The following is a 21003-nucleotide window of genomic DNA, read 5'->3' on the forward strand; positions in this document are numbered from 1 at the left end:
CTCGGGGGAACGCCAGATCCTTCACCCACTGAGTGAGGCCAGGGATTGAACCCGCAGCCTCAAGGTTCCTAGTGGATTCGTTTCCTCTGCGCCCACACGGGAACTCCCTGGACTCGGCTTCTCATTCAGGCCCTGCCTGCCCTTGGCTCGGGACGGTCCCCCTTGGGAGGTTCTTCTTCCTTGCCCGATTTCTTCCCGGCCAGGTCTGAAGTGCCTTGTGCAGAGGGTGTGTCTTGGATTTGCACAGTTCTATGAGCTCTTCCTTCAGGTGTACTTTTTGGAGCCTGAGGTTGCAGCAGGTATTAACTAGTCACAGATGTTTGCAGTTGAGTTCTAAAATTCCTCGGTAATAGAGTTTCCTCAAAAACCCAGTAGTCTTCTGGTTTAGGTGTTTCTAGTTGCAGCACCACGTCCCGGTAACCATGAAACACGCAGATTCTCTTTTGGATGTAGTTCTTAAGCCTGCTCTATTTCTTGGCCTCCTCTGGATTTCCTTGGTTCCTGCCTTGAAGACGTGAAGCCGTAGGTTTTCATCTGATCTCGACAGAAGTCTTAGTGGGAGGCTTTTGAGAAAGGGGATTTATTTCTGGCTGTTTGGGGTATGGAGGCAAATAGCCACTCTCTGTACATTGTTTTATACCTAAGAGTGTGGGGTCCGAGTGGTGTGCTGCCTGCAGTCAGTTGATGTGGTTTGGAGAAGTGGAGGCAGCTTGGTCGGCGAAGTAGGTGTCTTATTGGTGTATTTCATTGACTTGCAGACTTCTCCCGCCCTGCAGTTGCTTCTTTCCGAAGTGGAGAAGTGAAGTGTGTTAGCAACACCCCCTGGCTTTTGGAGAAGTGAGAGGTGCTGGGTGGGAAACCCTTCCTGAGCTCGCCCGCCCCCAGCACGGGCTGCGTGCCTTCCTCCCAGGCCCTCGGAAGTGCTGCCGGACATGCGCGTGCCGCCGAGTGGAAGCAGGTGGAGTGGATAACTCGGCACATGCTCACTTCTCTCCTCTTTTTTTCTCCTTTTAGAAAGAAGGAGCTCTCAGCCACCAAGAAAGATCGTGTGAATCATTGTCTGACAATATGTGAAAACATAGTGGCACAGTCTCTCAGGTAACTGCACTTGGAACTTTCTCATGAAAATAAAAACTTGTGTTTTCACTCCTTTTTCTTTTTTTCCTTGCCGTAACTGCGACATGTGGACGTTCCTTGGCCAGGGATTGAACCCGCACCACAGCTACCACCAGAGCCACTGCAGTGACAATGCCAGATCCTTAACCCGCTGTGCCATCAGGGAGCTCCTTATTTAATTGTCATTGTCTGTTGGAGTACGGTCGACGCACAGTGTTGTGTTAGTTTCAGGTGTACAGCACAGCGAATGAGTTACACATACAGGTGTAGCCCTTCTTTTTCAGATGCTTTTTCCTATAGTTTCTACAGAGTATTGAGTAGAGCTCCTTGTGCTACACAGTAGGTCCTTACTGCTTAGCTATTTTATATATATATATAGTGTGTGTGTATTTTAATCCTAAATTCCCAATTTATCTGTCCTCCCGTGTTTCCCTTTGGTAACCGTAAATTTGATTTTGAAACCTGTGAGTCTGTTTTTGTTTTGTAAATAAGTTCATTTGTATTCTATTTTGGTTTTTATTTTTTAAATTTATTTTTTATTGAAGTATAGTTGATTTGCAGTGTTGTCCTTTTGTATGATTTTTAATTAGATTCCACATATAGGTAGGGTATCATATTTTTCTTTCTCTGTCTGACTTAATTCGCTTAGTTTTGAAAGGCAAACTTCTAAAGCTTTCTCAGGGAGAAATAAATAACCTAATTAGCCCTATATTTATTAAAATTTAAACATCAGTATTTGATTTAGTTTAAGCATGATTAGAGATATATTTATCTATAATTTATTTATTTATTTATTTTTCTCTTTTTAGGGCCACTTTTGCAGCATATGGAGGTTCCCAGGCTAGGGGTCTAATTGGAGCTGTAGCCACCGGCCTACACCAGAGCCACAGCAACTCGAGATCTGAGCCGTGTCTGCAACCTACACCACAGCTCACGGCAACTCGGGATCCTTAACCTACTGAGCAAGGCCAGGGATTGAACCCACAACCTCATGGTTCCTAGTTGGATTCGTTAACCGCTGGGCCACGACGGGATTGAACCCACAACCTCATGGTTCCTAGTTGGATTCGTTAACCGCTGGGCCACGACGGGAACTCCTAGAGATAGTGTATAAATTAGTCTTTCTTTCTCTTTTTCTTTCTTTCTTTCTTTCTTAATTACTCAATGAAATTTATTACATTTATAGTTGTACAACAATCATCACAGCCAAATTTTATAGCATTTCCATCCCAAACCCTCAGTGCCTCCTGCCATCCCCAACCTCTCTTGTTTGGAAACCATAAGTTTTTCAAAATCTGAGTCAGTGTCTGTTCTGCAAAGAAGTTCATTGTGTCCTTTTTTCAGATTCTACATGTAGGTGATTGCATTTGATGTTGGTGTCTCATTGTCTGACTGACTTCAATTAGCATGGTAATTTTTAGGTCCATTCATGTTGCTGCAAATGCCGTTATTTCTTTCCTTTTAATGGCTGAGTAATAGTCCCTTGTGTGTATGTACCACATCTTCGTTATCTACTCCTCTGTCGATGGACATTTAGGTTATCTCCATGTCTTGGCTGTTGCAAATAGTGCTGCAGTGAACACTGGGGCACATGTATCTTTTCGAGTCATGGTTTTCTCTGGATAGATGCCCAGGAGTGGGATTGCTGGATCTAGTGCTAATTCTATTTTTAGTTTTCTAAGGAATCTCCATACTGTTTTCCATAGTGGTTGCACCAAATTACATTCCCACTAATAGTGTAAGAGGGTTCCCTTCTCTCCACACCCTCTCCAGCACTTATCGTTTGTAGACTTTTTGATGCTGGCCATTCTGGCTGGTGTAAGGTGGTGCCTCATCGTGGTTTTGATGTGCATTTCTCTAATCATGAGTGATGCTGAACATCTTTTCATGTGTTTTTTGGCCGTCTGTATGTCTTCTTTGGAGAAGTATCTGTTTAGATCTTCTGCCCATTTTTTGATGGGGTTGTTCATTTTTGGGTATTGAGGTGCAGAAGGTATTGTTAAATTTCGGAGATTAATCCCTAAAAATTGAGAAGTAATTGGCATATAGCACTGTTGGTTTGATACGTTTGTATGATGCATTCCGATGACCCTAGTGTTATGATCATGTCACATCGTTGTTTTTTTTGTGTTTTGAGAACAGTTGAGATCTAGTCTTTTAGCAACTTTGAAGTTTAAGATACAGTACAGTTGACTGTAGTCACCAAACTGCATTAACTCTCCAGGATTCATTTATCTCCTAGTTGCAAGTACACCTATTTTTTTCGCCTGTGAATTTTATGAAGTCTCTGTACAAATAAAATATTTCTGATGCAATTCTGTGTCTGAGTTGAGGTGTGTTGTAAAAAGATTGTTATGTATCACAGTAATTTCTTCATGTTGATGATACGTTGAACTAATAATATTTTGGATATGTTGTGTTAAATGAAATGTGTTATTAGAATTACTTTTACCTGTTTCTCCTTTTCTTTGTGTCTGTTGGGAAGCACAAAATCACACTTGTGGCTCACGTTACCTTTCCGTAGACAGCACCACTTGGAGTGATGGGGGTGGCGCCAGCGTCCCAGAGCTGGCCTCCTCCTCAGTCCTTTGTTCACAGCTGGGGTGCCTGGAGATGAGGTCTGGGCCATTGCTGTGCGCATGTTTTGTTTCTCGCCTGTATTTCTTCATCATTGCTGATGTGGCCCTCTGCTTTGTCTTAGGCTCATGACTCTTCTGACTGGCGGTAGGAGTTACGCAGTAGAGAGAAAGGGGGACGGGCCCTCCATCTCAGCCTGTCCTCACTTGACATCATGAAACAGCACTGATCTTGGGTGTTTGAAGAGCAGCAGCTCTGCTCAGGGCTGCGTGACTGCCTGGCCACACTTCACCGAGCTCTGAAATCAGTTTCGCGTGCTCGGCTCTGCCTCTCTCGGCTGTGTTTAGCCAGTTGGATCACAACTGCACAACAGGCCCTTTCAGTTAAACCTTTTTTTTAATTTTTTTTTTTGTTTGTTTTTTTTTTTGTTTTTTTTTGCCATTTTCTTGGGCTGCTCCTGCGGCATATGGAGGTTCCCAGGCTAGGGGTCGAATCAGAGCTGTAGCCACCGACCTACGCCAGAGCCACAGCAACGCGGGATCCGAGCTGCGTCTGCGACCCACACCACAGCTCACAGCAACACCGGATCCTTAACCCACTGAACAAGGCCAGGGATGGAACCTGCAACCTCATGGATCCTAGTCGGATTCGTTAACCACTGAGCCACTACGGGAACTCCCAGTTAAACTTTTAAAAATCATTTACAAACATCGCATAGATTCCAGTTCTTGTGACACTGATAGAGCAACAAAAGCAGAGCTTGCCCAGTGAACTGTGGTCATGCTTTGGAACATGTCGAAGGCAAGATTGGAAGGAGTAAGAGTTTTGTGGGTATACTGATTTTCCAGGGTCCAGGAATATTGTCAAAAACTTGTTGGCAGAGGGTAGATGGCTCTCTGGGATTTAAGTATCTCACGCAGTGTTTTTTTTTCCAAAAGTCTTCTTTTTAAGACTTTTAAACTAAAACAAAATGAGAAGTTGCAAGTACAACTTCTATTTAAAAATTAAAATAAAATTTTGGAATAGTTTTAGATTTACAGAAAAATTACAAAGATGGTACAGAGTGTTCCTATAACCCGCATGGGCTCTTCCGGTTATTAGCATCTTACATTACTGTGGGGCCGTTTTCACAGCTCATAAATCACTATTGATGTGCTGTCAGCCTCCGTCTTTATGTGCTGTCCTTTTTCTGTTCCGGAATCCCCTATAGGATACATCTTACTCATGTATTCTACTCATGTCATGTCTTCTTGGGCTCCTTTTGACTGTGACAGTCTCTCTTCTTTTTTTACTTAGAAATTCACCAGAATTTCAGAAACTGCTGGGCATCGCTATGGAACTTTTCCTGCTGTGCAGTGATGATGCAGAGTCAGATGTCAGGATGGTGGCTGACGAATGCCTCAACAAAGTCATCAAGGTAAGCCCCCCACGGTCTCTGAGCTGGAGTCTCTGTCGCTCGGAGAGGAGACCCTGATGTGGCAGTCTTTTCTTAGGCTGTCACTGTTTTCATTGACGGTGTGTGGTGTGGAGGTGCTCTGGTGGCTGCACCTGCTGAATCAAAGAGCTGCATGCCGACGCAGGGCAGAGGTCGGGGTGGGCGCCGATGGTGGCCACTGGGTCCTCCTGAGATGGCATCAGTTTGTGGCAAAACCACGAGGCCTTGAGAAGGCCAAGGTCGGGGAGCGGAACATCCCTGTGTCTCAAGCCCCTCTTCCTCGTCTCCTGAGGCCTGGGTCCGGCAGTGCTGCGTGCAGGCGAAGATGAGCCTTCTGCAGGAGCTGGGCTGGCGTTCCCAGGAAAGGTGGATGAAACCGGAGAGTCAGAGCCACTGGGGTGGGGGTGGGGGGGAGGGGGACAGCTGTCTTCTTTGCTGCTTGCCTCCTGACGCGGGGTCTGTCCCCACGATCCCTGTAGCTTGGGCCCACATTTCGCTTCCTCCGTTTGCTGCTGCTCTTGGAGATGAAATCCGTCTCCCGCGGTTCCTGAAGTGTTGGAAACCTGTGCTTGCTCTCCGTCTGCCCCCGGTTTGTGTCCCTGCCATTGCGGGCGCCTTCTAGGCCACCTTTAGCCCGCCGTTGGAACTTCGTGTCCACACTTAGGCAGTGTTCCCAGCTCAGGCGGACCTGCGCTGAGGAAGGCCTTGGCAGAGCTCGCGACACCTTCTCCAAAAATGGCTTCTTGGTCAGGGTCAAGGTGAAGATGCTCCTTGCTCGTGAGACCTTTCCAGTCGTCTTCTCTTTCCCTTATCGTTGGAGCTCCACCCGTGAAATTTAGCCACAGCATCTTTTTCTTGGAGGCTCTCTTGCTAGGGATGCTTGGCCGGATGAACCGAGAAGTGCAGCCTCACAGAGGCTGGTTGGCTGGTCCCTTTGTTCTTAGGGTCTTGAAAACAAAGCTGTTCTTGGAAGTCCCCGCAGGGCCCTCTCTGGAGCTTGGCCAAGGGACTGTTCTTTGCCTTCGCGGGTCCAGCTTCCTGGGGAGACGGTCGCCCTTGCCTCGCTCACTGGAGGAGCTGCAGGCACCGGGGCCAGAGAGCTGGGGTGAAGGCGCTCGCGCCTCGCCTCCCTCTCCCGAGCGCCCAGCCTCGCCCGCTTAGCTGGAGAGGGACTCGGGCGCCCTGTCTGTGGCGCGTGAGGGCGGATGGGCGCGCAGCGTCTGACCGGCCAGCCTCTCCCTGCCGCCCGCTGGTCCTCAGGGAGGTGAGAGGTCTGCTCACGGATGGGGAGACCCGTGCATTCTTCCGTCGACACGCTGCTCTGCCCTTGCCACGTGCGGGCTCCGTGGGGCCGTGCTCCCCCGCTCAGGCCCGGCTTCTCCACCGGGCGGCGGGGGGCTTTCTCCTCTGGGAGCGCCTGGTCCTCTCTCTCCCCCTGCGTTTCGTGCCGTGGCTCCACCCGCTTCCTGCACGGATGGAGTGGCCGGTGGCCGCTGAACCTTGTTCTCCATGCCCGGTGGTCCGTGGGCCACTCACGGCTGACGGGGCCTGTAGCACGTTTGCAGGTGGACTTTTTCCATTACACTTGCTGCTTCTATTATTTCCACTGGCTGGACCAGGCTGGGCTTTTTCTGATGTTTCAGTTCTTGAACTTTGATCCTTAGAAACCCTAAAGAGGGTACCATAGGTTGCCTTTTCATGACAAGAGTGGGTAAGAGGGGCCGAGAGAACAGTATGACCCCCAAACAAACCAGGAGAAATGGGCATTTTACGTGGCGGCCGTCTGCTGCAGAGAGAGGCCTGCTTCCGCAACTGCTGGATGGAAGGGCCGCTGTGTGTGCGGGGGTCGGGGGCCGTGGCCGTGGTCAGAGCTGCAGGTGCTGGGTTCTCTTCCCGGACGTCTGCCCTCGGCGTCCCCCTCCCTCTGCTTTGGGCTGAGCTTCCCACCGCTCACGTCACACCCTCGACATAAGGCAGGCTCAGCCTCTCTCAACCTCTTCCTTCTGCCTGAAGCTGGGCGTGTGGAGTTGGAGGTGCTCAGATGTCTGCTTCCCCAGGCGCACTAGTCTTCGGGCCAGCAGGCCAGGGTGGCGTCAGGGTCCGGCTGATGTGCTCTCAGGGCGGCAGAGGAAGCGCAGGCTTGGGAGAACGTGGACAGGCCTCGGCCCCGTGTCAGGATGAGCCGGAGCACAGGAATGCTTGCTTAGGAGTCAGGTCCTGGGTTTTTTTTTTTTTTTTCTTTTTTGCCACACCTATGGCATGTGGAAGTTCCTGGGGCTGGGTACCAAACCTGGCCACAGCAATAGCCCAGGCTGCTGCAGTGACAGCGTTGGATCCTTAACCTGCTGCGCCACAAGGGAACTCCCAGGTCCTGGACTTTTCCTTTTTTTTTTTTTTTTTGAGTATTATTACATAGGATGAGGACCAGACTCTGGGTGGCCCAAGAAAATGGGGCACATTTTGCTTTTCCTTTATGTAGGAAGGTGCACTGGGGATCTGGTTCAGCCCAACAGTGTCCTCCTGCCTTCAAACAACTTAGTCTCAGGTGGGGAAGCCTGTTTGTACGGAAGTAACTCAACACATGGTGTGAGTTCTGAGTTCCGAGAGATGTTTCTCGGCAGCGCGCAGCAGTCAGCGGGCGGAGGTGATTTCCGCTGGGGAGGCAGAGAGGGCTTCCTGGAGGTGGTGGCTGTTAGGTGAGTGAGGAGGTCCAGGGCCTTCTGCACCACTGCCGGCGCGCAGGGGTCGGTGACCGCGTGTCTGCTGCCAGAGAATGGCGGTGCGGAGGAGCAGGTCCGGGGGTTGTGCTTTATTCGGTAGAGAGAGAAGAAAATGAGGAGCTCCCGCGGATTTTTAACTGGTCGGGGGAGCACTTTGCTTAGGAAGAGAAGCCTGGTGGTGACGTGGAGCCTGCCCTGGAGCCAGGAGAGACCTGCCTGGTCCTGGGGAGAGGCACTGGGGGTGTGAGCGAGGACGCCGAGGTGGCCATCGTGGGCTGGACCTGGCAGCTGTGTGTGGAGGTGGGGTAGGGGGCGGGGGTTCAGATGGTCTGTTACCATCACCCGGGCCTGTGAGACTCCATTCAGTGCTGTTATCAGGGGTTTCAGGTTTACTTTTCTCTTACAAGGAAACAAGCTTGATTTTTTTTTTTTTTTTGCTTTTTAGGGCTGCATCCACGGCATATGGAGGTTCTCAGGCTAGGGATCTAATTGGAGCTGCAAGTCACAGCAACGCCAGATCTGAGCCATGTCTGCAACCTACACCACAGTTCAGGGCAACACCGGATCCTTAACCCACTGAGCACTGCCAGGGATCGAACCCGCAGCCTCATGGTTCTTACTTGGATTCGTTTCCACTGTGCCACAGTGGGAACTCCTTGATGTTGGTTTATAAAACATTTGTAGAATGAAACAAAACTTTGATATGCCCTCTGGCTTTACTGGCAAAATAGAGTTTTAGTATATGTTTGTCTATTTTGGTGTGCTCATTTAAGGAATTTTAGTACAAACTGAAAGCAGAATTAGGATTTAAAATTTTTCTGAGACATTATTATGCTTGAGAACTTCCCAGAATGTGACCTTGTTTTAATTTTCAAGCTTGCTGAACCAACATGGGTTTTACTAAGAGCAGCTTGGTTTATAGACATCACATGCTGTGTATCATGTGGCAGGATGAGGGCTTTTTAATTTTTTTTTTTTTTTTTTTTTGCTTTTTAGGGCCGAACCCAAGGCATACGGAGGTTCCCAGGCTAGGGGTCGAATCGGAGCTGTAGCCACTGGCCTGCACCAGAGCCACAGCAATGCCAGATCTGTGCTGCCTCTGCGACCTACACCACAGCTCACGGCAACGCCAGATTGTTAACCCACTAAGGGAGGCCAGGGATCGAATGTGCAACCTCATGGTTCCTAGTTGGATTCGTTTCCACTGTGCCATGACGGGAACTCTGGAAGAGGGCTTCTTGATTGAGCATTGGTTACGTCTCTCCTTTTTTTTTTCTGTTGGCCATGCCTGGGGCATGTGGAAGTTCCCAGGCCTGGGATCGAACCTGAGCCACAGCAATGACAACACTGAGTCCTCAACCACTAGGCCACCAGGGAACTCCAGTCTGTCCTCTCTTCTTGGTGGGCAAGTCATTGGCAGTACCATTTTGCAGGAGAGGGTTCCCATGGGTGAGAATGGGGCCCAGAAATCTTTTCCATCTTAAGAAGCCGCGTCTGACGTGGACTTTGTGTCATTGGTAGTGGTTGCCCTCAGCCATTCTTACTGAGTCGAAGGTGGCCGTGTGGCCGTTTTTTTGGTTTGGCCTGTAGGTGTGCAGAAGGGGCAAGGCATGTGCGGTGGGGAGCTAGCCATGGCTCTAGCGGGTTCGGAGCGTCGCTGGGGCCCTGGGGCTGGGAGCACCTGTGCATCAAGGGAGGCCCAGACCTCCAAGAAGGGACCGGGGTTCTGCATCGAGGGCAGTGTCCCCCGCCAGAGCTGGGGCTCTGATCTTGGAGCCACCTGCTGCCCCCGCGGGCTCCAGGGCATTGGTGTTGCTGGATCATCCACAGAATGTGCTTTAATGGACTAGAAGAACTTCGGAACGAATTTGAACTATCTGCTGTTTAATTTTGATGTTACATAGTCTTTGATTGTAATGAGAGATTTTTTTCCTTTCATATTTTTAAAATTCAAGTGAATGAGCTGTATCTAGTCTGTTCAGTAACTTCCTCTCTCTTCTTTTTTAATGGTAGGTTCTTAGTTCAGTTGCTGTTACATTTTACTTTGCCCCAAAACTGAGGTTTTAGTTGCCTTTCTTTACGACCGCTAGTAGAATGTGCCTTCCACGAACAAATCTCGTATATTTTCTTGTAGGCTTTGATGGATTCCAACCTTCCGAGGTTACAGCTAGAACTTTATAAGGAAATTAAAAAGGTAGGCTTTTGTTTTCCATTAGAGAAAAAATGCTACTGTTTCACTGTATTGAGCAGCGTATGTGAAATTTTATCTTTTATTTAATAAGTAAAAATGTTACAAGGAAATAAATGCTACTCAGTAAAATAGACTTTATTGTTTCACTTTCCTTCAAAAGATTACTCTTCATTTATTAGATGAGATGGAAATTAAAATAGTAATTTTTAAATATCTTTATAATTGCAGTTCAATAGACTTTAAAGTTTCAAAAGTAGTCACACATTTTTTTAAAGTCTTTCTTTTTTAAATTAATTAATCTATTTTCTGGCTGTGCACGTGGTATGTGGAGGTTTCCCAGCCAGAGAAAGAACCCAAGCCTCAGCAGAGACCCGAGCTGCTGAGGGACAGTGCTGATCCTTAACCCGCTGAGCCACAGGAGAACTCCAAAGTAGTCACATATTTATTTATTTCTTTGTCTTTTTAGGGTTGCACCCCCGGCATATATAAGTTCCCAGGCTAGGAGTCGAATTGGAGCTGTAGCTGCCGCTCTATACCACAGCCATAGCAACGCCGGATCCAGGCTGTGTCTGCAACTTACACCATAGCTCACGGCAGTGCCGGATCCTTAACCCACTGAGGGAGGCCAGGGGTGGAACCTGTGTCCTTATGGATACTAGTCAGATTCGTTTCCACCGAGCCACGACGGGAACTCCAAAAAAGTAGTTGCACATTTAAATGGCCTTTTCTCTAAAAGTAGAAATTAAAAATGAAAAAACTGCTTTCGTTCATTGAGGTCCCTTGGTGACTAGTGTCTGTGCCTCTTAAGTGTAACACACTGCTCCTTCAATCCACCCAGAACGGTGCTCCTCGGAGCCTCCGTGCTGCCCTGTGGAGGTTTGCTGAGCTGGCTCACCTGGTCCGGCCTCAGAAGTGCAGGTAAGCTGTGGCTCTGGATTGTTGTGACCGCTGGGCGGGACCCAGGTCCTGTGGATTCTCCGTCTCTGCTCAAGCGTCTCCTCCTTCGAGGTCTCCCCGTCCACTCTGCCTAGAGTGCCCACCTCCGCCTCTCCAGGTGCCGTCCAGCTTGCCCCGTTCCTTTTCCTCCGGAGCGCTTCCAGCTCTGGCGCCTGCATCGTTGTGCTCGGTCATCTTCTACCCATCCTTCCCCCGATGTTCGATGTTCGGGAGACTGCCCACGTGTCTGCACGTGGTAGTTGCTGAAAAGATGCTCAGGTAGTTCAAGGGCGAGTTCCAGGCTCATTGCTGCTCACTGTAGGGTTAGGGAGAATACGCCTTTGCCTGGCACGTGGTTAAAAACAGCCACGTGAAACAGCGAACAGAGTTGAGACTGACTGAACCAGTTGGGTCATAATGGGTCAGAAAGCAAAAGCAGGATCACAGTTTCACCAGCGAGATGTGCCGACGCCTACAGACCCTTGGCCCGACCCTGGAGTGGCAGGAACCCTCCTTTTATTATGAAACAATGACCTATTCCACTGGATCTGAGTGTATTAGAGATACAGTCACTAAGGGAATTTCTTTTTATTATAACCTTTTTCTTTTACTATCCTTATTTTGAAAACTTGGTCATATTTATGAAGCAACCCCCCCCCCCCCCCGTTATCCACATAGAAGCCAAAGTGACCTTAAAAAACACAAGTGGGTCATGTCATTCCCATATTCAAACTCCACTTATTTCCCAGAGCTGTTCACATGCAACCCGGCTCCCCCCCAGGGCCCCGGGGGAGCTCACCCTCAGTGACCCCCCCATCAGCTCAGACGCTCCCCGTCGACTCATTGGCTGACTTCTTCAAAAAGTCAGGCGTGTCTTCTTTCACATGGCCGGTTTGTTTTTTTCCTTGGGTCTGCAAAAGCTCTTCTCCTTTGTAGGGCCTGCCTCCCTCCCTGTCCTGTCCAAGGCGTGCACCTGCGTGCTCTCCATCCCGCCACCAGAGGCTGCTGTCACCACCCAGTGTGGGGGGATGTCCCGTGGCTTTGGCTCGTCCCCCTGTGACTTCGCCTCTGCCGTCCTGCGCAGTCTTCTGCTTCTCTCGCCAGGGCCAGGGCCCCTCCTGATGGCCTCCTTCAGTGTGTACGCGTAGAAGGCGTTTTGTAATGCTCCCTTTCAAGGAAGCTTTATTCTCATTTTTAAAATGGTGTTTTCTTATATTAGCTGTTGTTTTCTGACTTAAAACCTGTGTATTTTAATAACTTATAATTTACTGAAATGGTCTTTGAAACGAGCCTTTGAGAGTCCTTGCGGTTCTAGGAGCACTGCGGGATGAGTATCTCCCAATATCCGAGCTTCCTCTGCATTTAGCCTCTAGCTGGGGTTTTTCTGCTTCCCAGGAACGACTCGTGCTTGTAAAAACTGTTTTCTCCCTGGCAGGTGCTAAACTAACTGCTTCTGTCTCACGAAGGCGGAGGAGTAATCGCTGTTCCTCTCGCCTGGCAGGCCGTACTTGGTGAACCTCTTGCCCTGCCTGACGCGCACAAGCAAGAGGCCCGAGGAGTCTGTTCAGGAGACCTTGGCTGCAGCCGTCCCGAAAATCATGGCGTCCTTTGGCAATTTCGCAAACGACAATGAGATTAAGGTACGATTGTCGCCTCAGGTCCCACGCGAGGAGGAGTCTTACGGGGAGGGGGCTCTTGCACGGCAGACATGTGGGTACCTCCTGGGTGGCCTGTGCTTCTCGACTGAAATGAAGCTCTTTTGTGTTCTCTGGAGGCACAGTAAGAGCCCCTTTCCACTTGGGCGGTCTTACTGTGGGTGAAAAGCTGGCCAGGAAGGGGGTTGGCAGATACAGAACCAAAGGCGTTTCTCTGGAGCAGATTGGTTTGGGTGCTTCAGTTGATTGGCCTCTCGGTCTGGTTGAGCAAAGGCGACTGTCCCAGCGCAGGCGGCGGACCCCCACGCGCGAGGCCGTGGGGGATCACTTGGTTCCCATTTGTGTTCGCCCAGCCAGAAGCCTTCACACCACTTCAGTGTTGTTGATAACGTCAGAAATTGTGGCCCTGAGCCGTGGTCTGAGGATTAGGGATTGATTCTTGGCCGCCTCCTTTTAGTGGGTCAACCCTGCGCTAGTGTTGCTTTTGGTATTTCTCTCCCCATTTCTAAGTAGCATGCTTACCTGCTGGCTTTGGATTTTTTAGCATTTTTTACAGTGGGAAAGATGAGTTTGGCTCTGACCCTTCTTCCTTCTTTTTCCAGAGTGAGGTCAGTATGCAGGGTGCACACCCTTAGGCCTGAGCTGGTAGACGCTGCTCGGTCTGTGCTGCGCCGTGGCTAAGTGTCTTGAGATTTCTAGAATCTGTAATTGCTTCTTGTTCATTTGCTTCTTGTTCTTTGCTGATTCCACCTTCTCACCTCTGGCTGCGTGGTACCTGTGTCTCCGTACAGTCACACACCTGATGGCTCCTTGGAGTTGCTGCTGCTCAGGGCACCTGTAGGTTCTTTGCGTGGTCGTGTCTTGGCTCCATGTCGGATGCCTGGTTCCTGGAGGCCACATCTCTATTGCTAGGCTTGCTCCTTGACAGGATGTGGCTTCCTGAGAAGGGGTGAATGGGAAGAAAATTGAGATTTTTGTCTCCGTACGATGCCTTTACTTCTCCCTCACACGTGGCCGCGTGCGTGCGGAGTTCCGGCCTGGAGGTCGTCTTCCCTCAGGACTGAGAAGCCGTTGCCCCTTGTCTGTCTCCAGCATGGCTCTCGAGAAGCTGAATGATCTGATCCCTTAGCCTCGAATGTGTCCTTCTCTAGAAGGTTTTAATTTTTTGTCTAGCGTGGTGTGCTGGGTGCTTGATAAAGTTAGGAACCTTCTAGCCCTCCGTTCTGGGAACTGTCCTTATGATTCTCTGACAGTTTCCCCTCTTACTTCCTCTGTGCTTTCTTTCTGAACTTTGCTAGTTAGATGTTGGCCTCCTGGACTAACACACATTGGATCATCTTTTATTTCTATTTTCCTTTTTTTAAATACTTTCTAGGAGACGTCCACTTCAGGCCCTTCCGTTGAATCTCTGCTCTTGCTGCGTGTTTCCAACTTCTAAGAGCTCTTTCCTGTGATGTCTTCTGGCGCCTTGTCTTCTTCCGTGAACGCGCTCTCGTCTTTCTGAGGATGTTGATGACAGTTGCTTGACAACCTCCTTTGGCCTCCACGTTTTGTGTTTCTTCTGACTTCCTCTGTTTCCGGCCTTTTTCCCTTATTTCAGCGGCTGTCCACGTAGGTTTGAGTGAGAGCCTGCAGAGCTTACCGGGAGCCCGTGTGTGGCGGGGTTCGGCTCCTGGCGGACTCGCCAAGGGAACAGATAGTGAACCTGCTTTCCCGCCACGTCGGAGTCAGTGTGTCTCTTCCTCTTGGGCCCGTCCGTCTCCCCGGAGGGAAGGTCCTTGCTCTGCTCAGAGGCATAAGCCCACCTGCGTTTGTCCTGGGACCCTTTGGTGGAAGGGGCTAACAGTCTGGTCGGAGGGCAGACTTTTTCTTCATTTCTGCTTTCTGTCTGTCCTCGCGTCTGCCCTCAGCTGCGCCAGCATCTCTGGGGACTCCCTGTCTCTGTGGGAGGTGGGGACGTGATGGCCCTTCCCCGTGGCCTGGCTGGCAGAGGGCTTGGCCCTTTGCACAAGGGGCACTTGGCTAAGTGGCTGTTTCGTCCCCATGTCCAGGCCGGGTTTGGAGGTCCCTAGCGCTCCGGGCCCGAGCTGTTCTTGGAGCTTTGCGGCTGGAGTGAGCTTGTCTTTGGTTGGTGGCTTTCCGTGCTTCTCCCTAACTTCCAGAAAGGCTTGGCAGGAACTCATTCCTGTGAGTCAGTCATTGACCACTTGCGTACTTTCTAGCTTCTAAAAGTCGCTGATGCCTCTAGTCTGCCACTGTCCCTGTTCTGTTTTTCTTGTCCTTTTCATGCTTTTTGGAGCTCGTGCAGGTGACTTTAGTGGGGTCACATGTCCAGACCAGCATGTTGGCCAGAAGCCTCCTCCCGGGGACCCTGGTGTCGTCTCACCCTCAGGAGTGCCTCCTAGATTCCAGCCTCCCGAGCCTCGCCTTTTACCGGCATGTGACCTGCATGCCAGGCGCCCGTAATCAGCAGTGTGCCCCTCGACAAGCCGTCAGAGCGAGACTGCCCTTGCGGCCACCGCCTGGGCCTGGACATAGAGTGTTACTGCCCCAGGAGCCTCCTGGTGCCCGCTCCCTGTCACCGCCCCCTGTGCTCCCTGAGCCAGCTTCCCTGGCCAGAGGCTCTGCTTTCAGCGGTGCATGTGGAGAGCCGTACGGGTACTTTTGCTCAGCGTCAGGCCTGTGAGATTCTTCCACGGCGCCGTGTGTGTCAGGGGATGACGGCCACATAGCAGCCGTGGTGTGCAGAGGCCACAGACGTGGCTTCCTCGTGGCTTCGCTGCACCTGGGCTTGCAGTCGCTGTCACGAGTGCTGTTGCTGCGCCTGTTCCCGGCCTGGCTGTGGACCTAGACGTGGAGTCGCTGGGTGGTGGGGACTGTGTTTCAGCTTCGGTAGGAACTGCCAACCTGCTTTCCCATGGGGCGGCCTGGCTCACACGTCCGTCAGTGCTGAGAGCAGATGCTGGTGGCTCCCTGGCCTCGGGGAACTGGATTTCTGTCATCCTAAGTTTAGCCACCTGCCGAGTGTGTTCCGGCATCATGGTTTCAGGGTTTGGTTTATTTCCATGTCCGTGCCCTAGAGTACTCTTGACTCTGAAGTGGCGTGATTTGGGGATCTTTTTCCTTTGAGATGCTCTTAGGTATGTCATGAACGTGTTTAGAAGAGCGGAGCTCTCTGCACCTCCTCCTCGTGAGAAGAGCTTCTCTTTCTTTTCTTTTCTTTTTTTTTTTTGCTTTTTAGGGCTGTACCCGTGGCATATGGAGGTTCCCAGGCTAGGGGTCCAGTCGGAGCTACAGCTGCTGGCCTGCACCCCAGTCACAGCACTGTGGGATCTGAGCCGCGTCTGTGACCTACACAGCTCACGGCAACGCTGGATCCTTAACCCACTGAGTGAGGCCAGGGGTCGAACCCACGTCCTCACGGGCACTAGTCAGGTTCATTAGCGCTGCGCCACGATGGGAACTCCTCTTTCTTTCTTTTTCTAATTGTTTTTCTTTTTTTATATTTGCCCACCCCGGAGCATATGGAGTTCCCAGAGGAGGGGTTGAATCCTAATGCAGTTGCGACTCTACCACAGCAGTGGCAACGCTGGGTCCTTAACCCACGGTGTCAGGCGGGGCATTGACCCCACATCTCTGCCGCTGCAGAGACACTGCTGATCCCCTTGTGCCATAGTGGGAACTCTGAGGAGAGCTTTTAAGCGAGGCCCAGTTACTTTCTGCCAGCTGCCTTCTGCAGGGCGTCCTTGGGGTGGTACGGTTTGGACCCAAGAAAGCCCCCTCGAGCTCTCAGATTCAGTTTTGTCACTATTCCAAACCTTAAGTTCGCCATGGGCTGCCGCCTCTTCATGGTGGTGCGTGGCTTTCATTCTGCTTCTAAGTTTGGAATGACGTAGAAGGATTCTCTCCCTAAGTGTTTCAGTGACGTATTTGTGTGTGTGGTCGCCCAGAGGCGTTTTTAAGATGCCGTTATCTTTCCTTGGCGCTAAAAAAGTTTGGCAGAGACAAGTCGAGTGGTTTCTCGGGGTGTTGTCTCTCAGGAGAAGCTGGAGGCCGCAGCCCCCGGGGGTGTCGTGCGGCCGGGGCTCTGGTCCTCCTCCTCCCTGGTCCTGAGGGCTGATCTGCGAATTCACTGCGTGTGGATGAGCCTCCGAGAACCGGTGTGTTGTAAGCACGCTGCTAGGGCGAAGCTGGTCTCTCAGTCACACGCCGGTCTGGTCAGGTGCTGCTCGTTCGCCGGCGGTCAGACCTGCTCTGCGGAGCCCCCACGGCCTCTCCGACGCTCGGCAGCGCTCGGCCCGCGCCCCACGGGTTTAGAAGAGCGGCAGGTGGACACTGTTAACCACCGGAGCCGCCGCACGCCTGCAGCTGGACGGCCACCCCTTTGCCGTCTTTGGGTATTTTTCTCCAGCCCGAGATGGTCCGCGTTCGCACCCTAGCAGCTCTCCCTGGGCCTCTTGGGGGCGCGGGACCAGAGCCTTATTCTCTGCTTTCTTAGGGAAGTGCCTGCGAGGCGTGTGTGGGGTCCGGCGGCTCAGTTGCCTGTTTCCAGACGTGGGCACGTCCCCCAGTGGCGGGGGCGGCACACCTCCGGGCCGGGCGCTGGGCCGGGCGTTGCCGTGGTCGGCGCGCTCTCTGGCCCGGCCTTCCTCATTGATTGGCTTTTACTCCGTTCAGTTCGCACAGGCCACTCACTGACCCCGTCCCCAAGTGCTGTGGGCACAGCTTTTCTAGGAGCTGCAGATGCTGAGCAGGTCTCGACTTGCAGCTTGGAAGGGAGCAGAGAGGCGGCGTGTTTGCAAACGGCCCTCACATTCCCCGAATCCGGCCGCGCAGCTCCAGCAGGGGCTCAGCTGTTCCCACGTTGGCCCTGCCAGGAGTGGGCGCAGGGGCGGCTGTTTGCCATCCACGGCGGGTCTCACGGGTGCTTCTTCGTCTTCCTCTGCTGGGTTGTGCCTCCGCAGGTTCTGTTGAAGGCCTTCGTAGCGAACCTGAAGTCCGGCTCCCCCACGGTCCGGCGCACGGCGGCGGGCGCGGCGGTGAGCGTGTGCCAGCACTCCCGGCGGACGCGCTACTTCTACAGCTGGCTGCTCAGCGTGCTCTTAGGTGGGTGCCGCCTGCTCGCCGTCCTCCCCGCACCCCCGCTGCCGGTGGGTGTGAGCAGGGTCTGGGGGAGGCCTGGGCGCGGCAGCCGGGCCCTTGGGCAGCTGGCGGGGCCGTGGGCAGGGCCGGGGCTGTGACCCTGAGCCTCCGCGGGCTGGCCCTCCGCGCAGCACACCGCCCAGCCTCTGCGACGGCCTGACGCGGAGCCTCAGTCCCGTGAGGGCGGTGCAGGCTCTCCGCGCGGTTTCCCTCGGCTCGGGGTGGCGAGTGCTGGCGCAGAAGAGGCAGGGGAGCTCGCTGCCCGGCGCCTCGCCAGGGAGGGTTTAGCCCTGACCCCTGGCCCGGCGGCGCGGTGAGGTACCCTGGGTCTCGTGTGCTGTCTCTGCCCCTCCTCCCGGCCTCGTGGCAGGGTTCTGCTGTGTGGCTCTTTCCACGGGCAGCCACGCTCTCCCAGCAGCGGACCCCATGTGACAGTCTTGTCCCCGCCTTCCTAGGTCTGCTCGTGCCTGTGGAGGAGGAACACGGCACCCTCCTGATTCTCGGGGTGCTGCTCACCCTGAGGTATCTGGTGCCCCTGCTGCAGCAGCAGGTCAAGGACACGAGCTTGAAAGGCAGCTTCGGGGTGACCCGGAAGGAAATGGAGGTCTCTCCCTCGACGGAACAGCTTGTCCAGGTAGGCGCCCCCCAGCCCACTCCAGTGCCTGTGCGTAGACACCCAGCTCTCAGAAACGCGGGTCATTTGAAGAGAAGCAGCAGAACCAAAGGGGAAGAGCATGGACTCTGGAGCTGGACCCCTGGTTCAGACCCTTGGCCATGACCCCTAGCCTTGTGACCTTTGTCTGGTAGTGACATCAGAGTGAGGTGAGGGTATCTCTTAGGTGGGTCCCAAGAGCTTTATGTAAACCCCCCAGACCCCTGTCTGGCACAGAGAACGCTCTCATCCTGTTTCTAAAACCAGACTCAGGGAGTTCCCGTCGTGGTGCAGTGGTTAACGAATCCGACTAGGAACCATGAGGTTGCAGGTTCAGTCCCTGCCCTTTCACAGTGGGTTAAGGATCCGGCGTTGCCGTGAGCTGTGGTGTAGGTTGCAGACACGGCCCAGATCCCGTGTTGCTGTGGCTCTGGCGTAGGCCGGCGGCTACAGCTCCGATTGGACCCCTAGCCTGGGAACGTCCGTATGCCGTGGGAGCGGCCCAAGAAATGGCAAAAAGACAAAAAAATAAAAAGGAAAGAAAGAAAACCAGACTCAGAGGAGTTCCCTGGTGGCTCAGTGGGTTAAGGGTCTAGCATTGTCACTCCTGTGGGACTGGTTACTGCTGTGGCACAGGATTGGTCCTGGGTCCCATAGCTTCTGCATGCCACCGGTGCGGCCAGAAACCCCTCACAGAAGCCAGGCTCAGAGGATGTGTTCACCTGTCGCGTGGGTATGGAGCACACACTGTGTGCTAGGCACCGGGCTGGGCGCTGAGCATTTCGAGTGTGGTTCCTGCCCCCGGGACCCTGGGGTTGGGCTCATGAGTCTGTGCACCCTGCCCCCCCAGCTTGTTGCCGTAACCTTGCACTAGGGCCGCTGCGTTTTCAATATGTGGGTCTTTTAGGGGTTATCCCATATTGAATGGACTGGGCGCGGGCAAAGCCTCACCTTTTCTGTGAATCAGATGGTCTCACGACGCAGCCAGGGGTCGGGCACAGGGCCTGGGGTCTGGGGGACACGCCCTGATGCACTTGTCTGCTTCCGGTAGTTTATAGGTAGGTAGTTAGGTTAACTGGATTTATGAGTTGTGTACTTTACCTAAATTTTGTAGGGTATAATATTGTAAGTGGCTTAAGGTGATTCTTGCCTAGAAATCATGAATTGAAGACAGTGCCAAGCATTGAGTTAGGTGATATCTGTAAGGCGCGCAGACTCCTTCCTGGCACACAGTCAGCCAGTGGATGCTGGCTGGTGCTAAGTGACGTGGCAGGAGTGGGCTCTAGGGGATGTTGAGTTCCAGGGCACCCAGCTGCCCTTGAATACAAGCAGCGGGCAGGCTCAGGAGACAGGACAGTAATTATATTGCCCTCACAAAAAAAAAAATCATTACCAAATTTAGTAAGAAAGTCTTATAGCAGTAACAAATATACTTAAAAAAGTAGTTTAGGAGTTCCCGTCTTGGCGCAGCAGAAACAAATCCAACTAGGAACCATGAGGATGCGGGTTCGATCCCTGGCCTCGCTCAGAGGGTTGGGGATATGGCATTGCCGTGAGCTGTGGTGCAGGTCCAGATGTGGCTCGGATCCCGAGTTGCTGTGGCTGTGGTGTAGGCCAGCAGCTATATATAGCTCCGATTCGACCCCTAGCCTGGGAACCTCCATATGGCACAGGTGCGGCCCTAAAAAGACAAAAAAATTTCATCCTTACCTCATTTTTTTGTTTTGTTCTGTCTTTTTTTCTTTCTTTTTATGGCTGTACCCACGGTGTACAGAAGTTCCCAGGCTCGGGGTTGAGTCGGAGCTGCAGCTTCAATACTTTTTTATTTTTTTATTTTTTATTTATTTATTTATTTTTTTGTCTTTTTGTCTTTTTTTGTTGTTGTTGTTGCTATTTCTTGGGCCGCTCCCGCGGCATATGGAGGTTCCCAGGCTAGGGGTTGAATCCGAGCTGTAGCCATCGGCCTACGCCAGAGCCACAGCAACGCGGGATCCGAGCCGCGTCTGCAACCTACACCACAGCTCACGGCAATGCCGGATCGTTAACCCACTGAGCAAGGGCAGGGATTGAACCTGCAACCTCATGGTTCCTAGTCGGATTCGTTAACCACTGCGCCACGACGGGAACTCCTTCAATGCTTTTTTAAAGAAAGGCTCCTTAGTCAAAAATTTGGAGACAATTGGGCTGGTGGGAGAAGCAAGCAGGCAGTCACTAAGTAGCCTGGAAAGTGGGGGTAGGGTGCTGTAGGGAGTATGTGGTGGGGTGCGTGCTGGACAGGCCATTACCAGTTTTGGGGTGAGGAGGTGTTGGCCAGGCCCAGGAGGTTGGGAGGAGAGTTTCTACAGACAGAAACTATAGCCTTTGCCAAGTTCATGGCGTGAGGGAGAGCCGGTGTGCCAGTTGGGACGAGCCCGGGTCCTGTGAGGTCGGGAGGGAGCTGGGGGACGACCAGAGAGGCCGGAGGGAGGTGGCAGACTCTGTTCCACGAGGAGAGCAGTGGTCGGGGAGCACAGGCCGAAGGGCTGGGGGATGTGCTGCTTGTTTACTACCCATTGTCCTAATAGTCACGTTTCTCCATC

General features: G+C 52.3%; 1 protein-coding gene across 5 annotated transcripts in view; it reads left to right on the forward strand.

Annotated features, from left to right (window-relative positions):
• Nucleotides 1–21003, forward strand: part of HTT (huntingtin) — a 124235-nt gene that overhangs the window by 9921 nt on the left and 93311 nt on the right. For 4 of the 5 annotated variants that reach the window (XM_021100445.1, XM_013978501.2, NM_213964.1 and 1 more), the window contains 7 exon segments: nucleotides 1015–1098; nucleotides 4990–5110; nucleotides 9983–10042; nucleotides 10878–10957; nucleotides 12477–12615; nucleotides 17595–17736; nucleotides 18228–18406. In XM_021100445.1, coding sequence (XP_020956104.1) covers nucleotides 1015–1098; nucleotides 4990–5110; nucleotides 9983–10042; nucleotides 10878–10957; nucleotides 12477–12615; nucleotides 17595–17736; nucleotides 18228–18406 — 805 coding nt within the window. 5 annotated transcript variants of the gene reach the window in all.

Source organism: Sus scrofa, chromosome 8, assembly GCF_000003025.6.
Source record: "Sus scrofa isolate TJ Tabasco breed Duroc chromosome 8, Sscrofa11.1, whole genome shotgun sequence".
In the NCBI taxonomy this organism is placed as follows: Eukaryota; Metazoa; Chordata; class Mammalia; order Artiodactyla; family Suidae; genus Sus; species Sus scrofa.